General features: G+C 42.1%; 1 protein-coding gene across 1 annotated transcript in view; it reads right to left on the bottom strand.

The window, feature by feature from the left end:
* Nucleotides 1-4,719: 4,719 nt before the first annotated feature.
* LOC122767938 (low-density lipoprotein receptor-related protein 1-like) overlaps nucleotides 4,720-13,124 on the bottom strand; it is a 35,990-nt gene continuing 27,585 nt past the window's right edge. Inside the window, exon 3 of the mRNA XM_044023514.1 lies at nucleotides 4,720-4,898. Within this exon, the coding sequence (XP_043879449.1) occupies nucleotides 4,720-4,898 (179 nt within the window). The remainder of the gene's footprint in view (nucleotides 4,899-13,124) is intronic.

Below are 13,124 nucleotides of genomic sequence, written 5' to 3'. Positions count from 1 at the left end.
AAATTTGGCGTAAGCGCTTATGATTCATTCATCCTGTTTGGGGTGCTACCTGGCAAACACGGAGCCTGCAGCATGCTGGTGGGTATCAGGAGCAGCTGAAGCTGCTACAGTTCATTCTCTAGGGAATATATATGGGCCAACAGGAAGCAGGGATGACTAAATACATGATTTATGTGACTAAATTGTTAGTTACTCAAGTGTACATATATATGTATATATCAGGGGGAATTTGATGGTTTAACATACATAGAAGCAAAATTTACCAAGAGTGGATTCAGACTACGCCTTAAAACAAGTTCTTCCTTCAGTCTTCAGTCAATTCTGAAGATTAAAAAACAGACTTTCCAGAAAACTGATGATTTGGATAAGAACATGAATGAAATGACGACCATTTTTCAGCAAAGAGGATATAAATGAAGCTGCTGCTAAAATACAGAATTATATCAAGGTTTGAGCTTCTAAAATAAGAAGCCACAACAAAGTGTACCAAGTAAAAGACCAAATACTCAAAATACTGCAGAACAGATCCTCAAGGGTGTTTATAAGAGCAATAGATCAATACAAAATCAATTTGTAATAGATGTGCAGACAAGGTTTTAACATCATGAATACATTTTAACTGTGCAATATAGCAAAGGCAAAAAAAAGAAAAAAAGAGGTCATTTTTAAAGTTCAGTTCATGCAGTCATAGAGCTTTGAAATGGTGAATCCATAAGTTGCCTGATCTGGGGGGTGGTTGATTGTCAATTGTGGTGATTGCCTGCACATGTGTCAAGTAGGAGTGACCTACATTATGAATGTGAGTGCCAGTGTCACAGTGTTTCTGGTCTTGAAGAGTCACGTGGAGCAAGGCTTGTGTCAGTGAAATGTCATTACACACAAAACCTAATTTCACAATCGATAGCTTCCCGCTAAACCCCGACACTCCCCATATCTATCAAATATGGAAGGGCCCAAATACCTCCAAGTCAGCTGACTTTTTTTTTTACACAGATGCAAATCAAGGCACAGTGAGTCATAGTCAAACAGACTCAGTCATGTCATACCAGGCTGAGATGTATCACTCAGAAAATGATTCACTTTGCCCAGAAAAGCTGGCAGACAATTCACACTAACACAACATCTCTGGGGAGAGAGGATGAGCGCGGGATCAAGTCACACACTGAAGATTTGCTGAAACAAAAGCCTCACGGGACGTAAACTTTTTAATCTGAACTCTTAAAGCGTTGTGAAATCAAGCCAATGGCAGCGCGGTCATGCGAGTAAATATTGAGCAGATAAATAATATGAATAGACGGGCAGAGAGTACACCCGGTTTTTCCTGCCGCTCTCCAGAGACTTGCTCCCTGGGACAACCACAGTTCAAATTACAGACGTGCCCGGAATTTTCCAAAACAAGTCTGAGCACCAACAACAACTGAGATGTGTTTAGAAAACCAACATGGGCAATAATGTAAACAACCTACCATGACACATACCACAGAATATTTATACCGGAGCAAATGAAAGCAAGTAAATGTTCTATTTTGATTCCGAACGCACAAACACTGGTATCAATTGCACGGATGACCCTCCACTGGGACACTTGACACCACACCACAACAAAAGATGTTGCAGGGAGATGCCAGATACAAGCTCTTACTGATAATAACGGCTTCCTGCAGGGAGCCTCTTTACTTAAGGCTCCCATAATAAAAATCCCAGCATGCTTAAGTAAAATAATTGATCTGCCCTGTGAGAGCGGCACATTTGTCCTTGCACACATGCACATACACAGGTTTGTGCTCAGGTTGTTCTTGTTATGACTGATGATTAAATTTAATGGACAGTCTAGTCAAACCCACATATCCCTAACTCCGACCAATATCTCAGACATGACGTCCTGCCTCATTATGACCAGGCTGAGGTTCCCGTTAGGACTGAGGTCCTAAAGAGGGAACAAATACAAGCACACACACACACACGCATGCGCACATCAATTCTAACCTCAAAGTCCAGCGAGCCTGTAGGTTCATTCAATTTTCATGTGCTTTCAAGAGCCTCTCACCGTGTTTCTTTGGTAAATATTTCATCCCAGCTCACTCTTAACTGACAGTGTAGTGATAGGGAGAGGGAGAAATAACAGAAATGGGGTGTGTATGTGTGCGTGTGTGTGTGTGTGTGTGTGTAAAGGAAGAGAATAACAGGTTGACCACCCAAGAGAGTGGGAAAATGTTGGCTTTTTATTTAACCGTTTAATGTTAACATTAAATAAATGATGCACTCACAGCTGCTGGTGTCTGCACAGACTGGACAATTTTCATCAGTGTCAAGCAAAATGAAAATCTACCGTTAATACAAACGTATGTCAGTCAGGTTTTACATACACTTCAAGATGTATGTTAATGAGGAAGTGGTTCTATTCATGGCTCATGCATGGATGTGGACGGATGGCCTTATTATCACCCCTTGTGTCCGCCCTCTAACCTTTTGACAGCTGTTCCTACACAATTATGATGTCATAAGTCAAACTTCAGGCCATGAGAGTATGATCATTAAAACCCAGACTGCGATCTCATGACAGCCAGTTGACCTCTGAGGAGAAATGTGAGGCTGAATCACTATAAACAGAACACTTTGTTCACATAGACACAATTGATCACTTTTGGGGAATTCACATCAGTTTCAAATGGAAGCCTAATTTAACAGCTTCTGAGGCATTGTGTTGGTTAAATGTCGTTGTTGTGGGGAGAATCTGAGGGCCGTCTCCACTAGCCCTGCCATGTGTTTTGGGGAAAAGCAGAACGGCGCCGTCTCAGGTCTGGCGAGAAACACAAATTGCTTTACGGCAAAGCAGCGATAGTGCTATTTTAGATGTTCATCATAGCAGAGCCGGTGAAAAAGAAGCATTGTTGGAGGAGACGAGGAAGAGGAAACGACAGTCTGACCGGACGAGAGGCCACACATGAGTAAACGTCGGATAGGTTTTTTTCCGAATGGCAAAACAAATGTTGACCGGCAAAGACATGGCTCCACAGCGGAGAGTTTTTACGACAGTGAGGATAAAGCGGTGGATGGATGTTTACGGTGGCGTTAAAAAAATATGTACTCCAAACCCCCACCCCGCCTCTGGAACTCTCTACCACCTGACCTCAGAAATATTGAATCTCTCCCCCAATTCAAATCCAGACTCAAAACTCACCTGTTCCCTCATGATCCTACAATGTCCCACTTCACATTATTGTATTTTTTTATTCTCTCTTTTTAATCTTTTGTATAAGTTTTAATCATGTTTTACCGCTGACTTTCTGATGTACGTTGACTGAGAGCTCTGAAACGCGCCTACTATTAAAGGAATCCCACATCTACAGTATAATATGTATAATTTATCTATAATATAATGTACTTAACTGTCTTTCTCTCAGACATCTCACATCTGCTTGTGTAGTAGCAGAGCCGGGGATCAAACCCGCTGACACTGAAAGATGCCCCACTGAGCCACTGCCACTCCCTTTATTATGATTGGTTGATTCAACGGCAGCAGGACAGAGATGGATAAGACTGTAACACAATTGTTTGAACAGGTCTCACAAGTAAATGAGATTTTAATCTCAGTGTGACTTAAAGGTTTGAAAGAGAGCGCATACACTCAACCACATAATCACTCATAATTAGACCGTGAACACTGAAATAAAGGAGAGTTCAGAGAATTTGGTCTGTGTCTGAAAATTCTCTGAAGCTGTGGTGCTGTCGTGAGCTTAACGATGAGTGTCAACGCAGCCAATCACTTCTTTCCTCCTCTTAGCTGAAGCTCATGGCAGGACCTTAGCACTGCTTACATAATGAATTCCACCTTGTTGTTGTTGTTCTCCAGCAGATGCTTTGTGGCCGTGAGGTGGAAAACTAAATGATACAGAAACGATGTTGTACCTGCAGTCATTACATTATACTAAACAAAGATAACATGCCTCGCTGCAGTTCAGCCATTCACAGCACGTCAGGCTTCAAGCGCATGGCATGTGCTTTCTCTCGCTTGTTTTCATCTGTTTCTTTGTGTTCACATAAAATGATAGGATTGGATTCAGTTCCATGTTTTGCTCTGATGTGGAGGAAACAGTCGTGCTGCATTAAAACAACAGATGAGTGAGTTTTCTTGTTCAATGTTGTCTTCAGTAATTCTTGATGCAGCGCCGCCTCGTTATTCAAAAGGTTTGTTTCGCATAAGTGCAAAAGCGTGAAACGCAAACTCGGACCGGCTGAATGTTGCGACCCCCAATTGAGTCCCCAATCGCACGGAGTCTAGCGGAGACTATTAGGTGTGAAAATCTGAATCTACCATCTGCGCAACAAATGTACCCTTAGGTGCTGAGAAAAGTAGAAATCTGACCTTCAGATACTAAAGGTTCAGATGTCCACCCTTTCCTGTGATGATTCATCAACCCAATAAAAATGTGACAATATGTTGCACAACGCAGTTATTTTTCAATTTTGTTTGATCAGCACATGGGTCATCATGGGTGACTTCCCGGTTTCTGGTTTTAAAATCACAACTTCCCTATTTGAATATGTATTTACCGGAATGAATTTATGAACTATTTCGCTATCTTGCTTTCGGAAATGCAGACTGTGAGACATACATTGTTTTGCAGTAATAATGCTTGTCAGACTTTTCACTTCCATTTTCTTCATACAGACCGGACGCACACACACACACACACACACACACTACAATGAGGCGACCTACTGTCTAGCAGCAGTATAGATGTGTGCGTCTATGATACCTCTGCAGTGTGGTCCCTCATCCCAGCCGTCAGTACAGTCTGGAACCCCGTTGCACAGTTTGCTCAGGTGGATGCAAAGCTCTGTTCCTCCACAGTGGTATTCATTGTGAGGGCACCATGACACTGTACTATGAGGACCTGAAAAACAAACACAACACAAACACGGTCAAATATACAACAGCCAGGTTAAATCAATTGTTTTTCTTTTTTTGTGACCTGATTCCAAATTGACTAATTTTACTTGGTTAAAGGAGCAAGGTACAATCCCATTACTCATTATTAACCCTGTAAGACCCACTTACAGGGTAAATAACAACTTTTAGCTGCCCCAAAAACAAACCTTTTTTAAAAAAACAAACAAAACAAAAACCACATTTACATAGTCAGTATGTCATATACCTCATATAAGCTGCAAATTTTCCTGGATGCACATATCCTTGTTTCATTGGACTGAATATTATTATTATTATTATTATTATTATTATTGATAAGAATCATAATTCTTATTAACGTCTGGAACAGGTAAATATTAGTCTAATACATTTATAAATTATGATTATTATTTATGATATAGTGCTGTGTAAGCAATCCACACTGCAAATAAACCCCATTTGTTCGGAAAGTGTAAAATGCAAATACAGAAATACTGCTCCCCTCTGAGAGCATCTAAGACCCCCAGTGTTTACTCCTTGTGCCGGTCCCAATCCATATATGCAGATCATCCACTGTGGCGACCCCAAGTAAAGGAGAAGCCAAAAGCTAATTGTAAATATTATTTTCCCAACTGTTGAAAAATTAAAAAAAAAACCTACAGTCTTATTCATGTATCTTTCCATTGTACTTTTATTCTCTTCTCATAGCTTCTTCTTTTTTATTATTCTGTTCTGTTTGCACAATACCGAGACTGAGCAGCCTCCTCATTTCACTGCACTTCCTTGAATCCTTGAACTGATTACACACAGTTTCATGTTTGAACGGAATGAACCAAAAAAGATAATCGAAAGTTAACCTTCTGAGATTTTTAAAAACATTCAACTACTGCAGCTATAGGTTATTTTCATTACTGATTCGTGTTTCTCATTATAAACGTTATCAAAATAGTCAGTGATGGGTTTTCAGTGAACATATAAACTTATACAAGTAAGTAACAATGATCTATACTTACACTACAATGAGGAACAAAATAAATAAAAGGCTTGGTTTTGCAACAAGAACCACTCTCAGCAGGCTCAAGCACAATGTCAAATCAGAATGAATAACGCCACAACACCTTCTCTAACAACACAGCTCCAGCTGTGCAACTCCACACACTCTGGCACAAGCCGATTTGTTTGGAGCCATGAAAGCACATTTATTAGTGTACCATGTAGCTGCTAAGTTTTAAGATTGATTTTACACCAGGCTGTTTGTTGTATGCCTTCTATGTTCGTCCCTTTCATCCATTCTGTTCTGAGTAAACTGCTCAGTAAAGCAGAAATACTTTAGAATCAATCTTTTAAAAGGCTGCCCTTTCACTCTAGCCAGTGGACGGCAGACTTACTGACAGAGATATTTGTCCCACTGCTAAACACAGAGCCATTTCTCGACCGTTTTCACCAAGCGACAACCCATCAACCAATCTGTGCCTTTAATAACTGTGGATGGCATGCTGGGTTCACAGCCCCCGTAACACACCCAGATACAAGAGGTAATCTTTTTGGAGTGCACAAACACTTCCTCTTAAGCCTCTTTCCTACATAACGCTTAACTTAAAGCGGAACTATGCAGTGCTTTTTACCCTAACTGAACTCTTCTGTTACATCCTGGCTTTGCCGACAGGATTTGGTGTGCGTACTTCTTGTTAGTGTTAATCCTAGACCGTTTTTGATATCTAGAAAATTAAAAAACTATGGACTAGCCTTTCGCCCAGGTCAGCTGAGATTGGCACAGCAGCCCGCATGTCCCTCATGTGAAGGATAAAGCAGTAGAAGACGGACGGATGGATACCGGAAAGCAGAGAAGTAGAACTTTGCACCCATATACTTGTCATTATTATTAGCCCTCAGGACTTCTGCGACCGTCCAATCACAGACGAGATTCACCAGCGTGTCACATGTTTTTGGCGTCATCTTACGGTTGATTAACTGCCAGATAGCGAAATTGAAACTTATCTTGGAAAAAGGTGCAGAAGCACTCACTCATTGACCCATTGATTTTTTGAATACTTCAGCCATAAAATCAATATAAATCCAGGCAGTGTCATTATCTTGATGGTCATTGTGATGGTTAAATGGCCGTCTCCACACCCTGCAAGATCAGAGCTGCTAAACCTCCAAAGTCCTCAGAATCAGGGAGTCTTGCGAAGTCTCAAATCTTGCGGGTGAAACAGAAATTGCTTCATGGCACTACACCCGCGCCCAAGCCCTTAGGCAAGGTTATAGAGTTATAAGATCAAGGCAGAGAGAAAACTGTTGTTGGGGCGAGGAAGAGGAAACGATTGAGCGGAGTGAAGGGCCACAGAGGAGTGTGAATGACGAAAATTGAAAAACAGAGAAGCGTACAAAACAGATGCTGACCATTATGGACATGGCTCCACAGCTTGTGTTCACCGACAGTGACGATAATGCGGTAGATAATAGATTTCTGCGGTGGTGTTGTAAAAAGATATACTCCAAAATTGTAGGGGGGGCTCCGTAGAGAAAAAGGCGAAAAAGTGACCAGACCAGAATCGCTACCAACATTAATGCTATCAGGTAAAAGTCGTGCAATGTGGGGCTGCGATGGGAATGATACATCGCTGGCAAAGACAGAATGAATGTGTTCACTCTGTTCTTGCATTCCCACTGATACCGACTGCAGCCAAAGCCAATAAAAACTCAATCATTTGACCAGTAGTGGAAAAATTTACCATTTACCATTTACACCAGGGATAAAACAGGGTTTTAGAAATATCCTTTCTGCTTTATGTTATTTGGAAAATCAAAGGGCCAAAATAGCTCGGCAGCGTAACTCTGTAATGACCCTTAAATGTTGTCTCACAAGTAATTACAGCAGCTAAACAAGGTTAATATCACCAACAACTGACGTGTCATTGCACTTCAACACAGACCCTCAGCACAAGAGCAGAAACACTATAATCAAACAGGAAAAGCCGTTTATTTAAAGAGCAGGGGGAAGCTAGTTTAGACCCACACCCCTGTCACAACACAGATGAGACGACGTACTTCGGGATCTGTCTGACTAAGCACACAGATTGATCAATCAATGAAAGGCTCCGTGTCGTAATGCTGTTTTCACGAGTTAGGAAAGATGTCGTGCGTCGTTCCCGGTTCTCTTCTGCTCTTGTCCTGTCAAACAAATGTCATCAAACCAGGATGTTTTCACCAAGTGTCTCTGTACAAATGTATTCCCACATGTCAGAGACTGTTGACATTCGAAAAAGGAAGAGATTTGGTTCAAGAAAAACAGGCATACTTGTCAGTGTAGCGCCAGCTAATTTGTTCCTTCACCTCATTTCTCAATACTTCTGCCTTCCCCCTTCTCAAGCATCATAGATTTAGATTCAGCCTTTTCCTGCTGCCAACTTAGCAAGCAAAACCACAAGGCAGAAATCCAAAGAATCATTGTGGAAGCAGAAGACGGCAGCTGGGGAAAAGCAGCAGGAACTACAGACGCACCATTATTGAAGCCGGGTCCACCTTGACTACATCTAAAGTATATCCACATTCTTCAAATAAGCATGCCAGTGTAGTGCATGCAGGCCTCGTGGAATACAGGATCCACTAAGAGAGGACTTTGTGACCCTGAAAGAAAACAACAACACATTGATCTTGGATGGTTATGTTTGGCCTAAAACCCCTGCAAAGACACCAAATCCATGCAGCTTTGATTTAACGCATAAATAAATACACTCGTAAAATCCTCTGCCAAGCACAGTGACCTTTTCTCCTTCGCGACATTAGAACCGGTCGCAGCCTTGTGACTCTGACCAGACTTTGATCCCAAAAAACACAAATGACTCAGCCCATGTCCAGTCCTCGGGCACAGACAGTCTCTGAGTTGCTGTGTTTTCACTGTGCAGGAGCTTTGACACCATTATGCACAGGACATTAACCACGTCATTTAGTTATTAACCACAATTGCTGCTTGTTAAGTCATGATAGATAAAACATCTGCCTGCTCAAAACACTTGTGTGTGTTTGAACCACCGCAAACAATGTTACTCGTCTTCCTCCGCCCATGTGGAAAAGTTCAACTGTGTTTGTTCCCACCTCTTACTCATTCTTTCTCCTTCTGTGTCTCATCACACTATTTACCTCCAACATCTGTTGACCTATTTGCAATAATTGTGTAAGAAGAGAGGGAGACATGAAGTGAGAAAAAGCAGAGAGGAGAGACAGAAGACCAAATGGAACACACCTCGTCCACAGGAACTGGACGGAGCCCCACAAGGCTTCATTCTTGTGCGAGTTGGCAGCGTAGCCACAGTGGAAAAAGCTCTGCTAATTTGAATTAAACGGGGTCTTTTATTCAACATTCCTCTTCTGTGAGGGGAGCCAGGTTAACAGGCCCAAAACCTTTTTGTTTGAGAAGTTTCTATTTGCTTGGTTCTTCTACGCAGTTCATCGTCCAGTTTGATGAAAGATCTACACCGGCTGGCGGGAACAGCCTCGGCTATTTTGTTCTGTAGCTCAATTAAGGCATATAAACGAAAGTGTCTCTGTCTTAACGACCAATGTAAGCAATCCTTGTGACAGTGCTGCCAGTGACTGGATATTGATGCAGGAGATTTGCCTATTCATTTCATATGGAGACCCAAAGGCTGTTCCATTTAGGCTTAATTTCTTTGCTACGCACGTCACAGATGTCAGCAGGCATCAGGACAGATTAAGAAGTTTTTCCATTGGTCTGTGTGACTCAACAAGTTGCCTTACTTCAAATGAATATCAGGGGATGTTAACGATTAAGCATTAGTCAATGAAAGTAGAACTTTCCAAGTCTGGTCTGTGTTTTTCAGTTATCGCCATTCAAAGAAAGCCGGTCTGATGTTTCCTCGTGCGTGGACCCTCACTCGGTCGGTCAGACAGACAGTTGTTTCCTCACTTCCTCTGACAACAGTTTGAAAAACACGATGAACTAGCGATAAAATAACTGCCTTGATCTTATAGCCGGTCCCTTGCTAGGGTGTGTGATTAAGCGTGGGTCAAAATATGGTAAAATTGTCGCCCTTCTTCGTGCAACATGATAATCGATATGCCAGGGCAAATATGGATTTTGTAAATTAATAAGTTAAAGCACTTCATTCATAAGAATTGAACCCATGAAGAAGTTATTTCATTCAGTCATTTGTGTGTGATTTCTCTGGACCTCTCATGCTTCTAGTTGTGATTTATACCAACAGAGGACACACATCATCACAAAGGGCACTAATGTAATTGTCAGAAGACGTCAAAAGTGCCTGGAACAAATCTAAAGCTAGGCACCTTCACTAGAACATATGCTGCCTTCAATTTACATCGAGGTCAGAACTGGGAGTGAGTGCATCAGGAACACGGAGTGAGTTCACTATGTTCCAGTTAAGAAGTTGAAAATAAAACATGTTCACAAATGTATCTTGGCCATTACTCTTCTACATGGTATTTGGTCTACAGATGAAAATTAAACGATACTATGTGTTCGAATGATGGGTAAGGGTTAACCCAAGAAGAACAAGTAGACAACACTTGACTATTTTTCTGCAAGTCGCCACTGAAGCTGAACAAAGCCTTCCTTCTCCAATTAGTAATGAAAACAACTTGCTGCATGCTGGATTTCAAACGCCTTGCACGAGTGGAGTCCTTTAGCCGATGCACACGGAGGTAGATCACATGCGCTCTACATCACACGCTGAGGTAGTGAGGGCAGTACCGGTGGTGAGGTGGGCACAAGAAAACTAAGGCTATTGTTTGGATCACACAAATCGGCTGTGGCCGCCTGTAAAGCAGGCTGAAAGTGTTGTAAGAAGCATCACATGCGAAGCCTGATCTGAACTGTGCCTTGGCCTCAAGGAGAGAGAGCTGGAGAAGCGTGAGGTCCATGGGGTCACGGTGCTAAGAGGAGAGGGTTGGTTTCTTTTAATGAGCTGTTTCAGAATTCATATTTTAAGAATCATTTTCCATAGTTTTTGCATCTGCACAGTAACTTTTTCTTGACCTTTCACGGCCAACATTTTTGCAGAATTATTCATCATGGAAACTGTCTCTTCATCTGTGTTTTCTCTCCAGTGGTAGAAACGGGCCCATCTGACCGAGAAAGAGTCACAATCTGGGTTTGGATCCGGCCGTCTCTGAGCCCAGAGACTGTGAGGCCGTGGGGATTTTCCATTCTCTAGTTCATGCTTTTTCTTCCAATATGCCGGTCGGCACAATGCTGATTCAACCAATAACAAACACACAAACAAACAAGTTGCTGCCAGTGCTGGAGCAAAACATGAAAGGGACTTCATACACGGCAGAATGAGGACAACTGTAGAGCGGCATCAAGGCTAACCACTGCCTCACATTTCTTTCTAAACACAACACACATACATGTACAATGTGTGGCTGATTCTACTGACAATCATTAAAAGCACTGAGGCACACATGAATAATGCAATTGTTGATCCAAACATGCCTCATGAATAAAAACAGTTGCACTACTTTACTGTCCACAGCTCTCAATAACATCAAGTACAAATACTGGCTTTTTCTGACCACTGATGTCCATGTCCTCACAGACTGTAATGCTGCTGGACCACATGACTCAAATCTTGACCCAGCAGCAGCATCCCCGAGGCTCCCCCCTTGACCCCCACACCCCCTGCCCTGCCAAAGCAACTAACATCCACTGAAGAACTCGGACATTGAGCACTGAAAGTATGAGGTGACAACACCGGAGTGTCCATTTAAGTAAGAGTGGACGGAGTTAGTTTGTGTTTTGATGTTGCAGCTTGACACGTTCTTGTGAAAAGCCTCACAGGAAGCAAAGGAGCAGGCACAGCAGCAAAGTGCTGAAGATAACGACGCTGATGTTTATTTCTGTCAGCCATCCTATAAACACTTCACTCTGCAGGTGAAAAACAACACATTAACCTGACCTACAAACACAAGCAAGACTTTCTTCTTTCCATCCATTTTCTACCACTTTCAGCTGACGTAGGGCGACAGGCGGGGTCACACCCTGCAAATATCGCCAGCCCATCGCAGGGCCACATAGAGACAAACCGCCATTCACTCTTTTCACGCTTGTGGTCAATAGTGTCCAATTCATCTACTCCCCATTTTGCATGTTTTTGGACTGCGGGAGGAAGCGTGGAAACTTGCCTTTGGTCCACCAACACAAACATCACAAAAGGAGACCCACAGAAAGTGACAAAAGCAACACAGTAAAAATAAGATAAGAGATAGTCATGAGAACAAGAGACAATTGTAAATATATAATTATAACAAATCAATAAAACACCTTCAAATAAAACACAGACAGGGTTAAATTCAATTAAAAACTGCTCTTTACTGCAGCTGTGGATTAAAAGCTTAGTGGTCGCTTTGTGGAGTTAAGAATACACGTATTGCACTTGGAATAAAGGATTGTTTTAAGTTGCCAGAGGAACTATGTAGTGCCTCGCAGAACCCAAAGGCTCAAACTGTGTAAGATGCCACGATACTCCTCACTTTTTGAGACAAGGATTATTGGGGTTTACTAATTATTTTGGTTGCTGTTGACACCATTTTAGAAAGCTTGTTTTTGTCCTGAGGTGTGACCATACCAGGCGGGAAAGTGGAAAGTTAGAAGACTTTCGACAAGACATTTAAAAGCATAACACCTAACTAACAACTATAATGGTGAGTCTGGTGAGAAGGCTCCTTTGCTAAGCCCTCAGGGAACGACGGTGGCCCTCACATACCAGAAATATGTCGTCCTCCCCATTTGCGTACTAAGCTTCCGCACATGCTCTTGCTGGTTGGTTTGTTCAGGCTGCTGTAGATGGCCTCCGAAAAGAAAGGCCCTTATCTAAACTACATAAAGGCTTATTCTGCGGCTAAACAAACACACTTATGAGGAGGTAATTTCTACTATGAACTCAATATTACACACTGATATGATTAATACATGCTCTGGCTTTAACACTTTGTGCTTTCTTTGTACTCTTTGGTCTTATGCTGATCTTTGCTCACCCATCTCCTTCCAAGATATCAACACCACATTTTCATTCCTTTTTGGTGGTGTGTGTGTGTGTGTGTGTGGGGGCTTGTTGGGGGGGCTGGCATGGTGACAATCAAAGCAGGAAGACTAAATCCAGCTCTTGAAAGCACAACAAACTGAGCCCTCTCCAAACACAGCAGAACCACTAAACAAACAGCGCTATCA

The sequence above is a fragment of the Solea senegalensis genome, linkage group LG4 (assembly GCF_019176455.1).
Source record: "Solea senegalensis isolate Sse05_10M linkage group LG4, IFAPA_SoseM_1, whole genome shotgun sequence".
In the NCBI taxonomy this organism is placed as follows: domain Eukaryota; kingdom Metazoa; phylum Chordata; class Actinopteri; order Pleuronectiformes; family Soleidae; genus Solea; species Solea senegalensis.
Note: the sequence above shows the minus strand (reverse complement) of the source record. Positions and strands in the feature narration are given on the sequence as shown.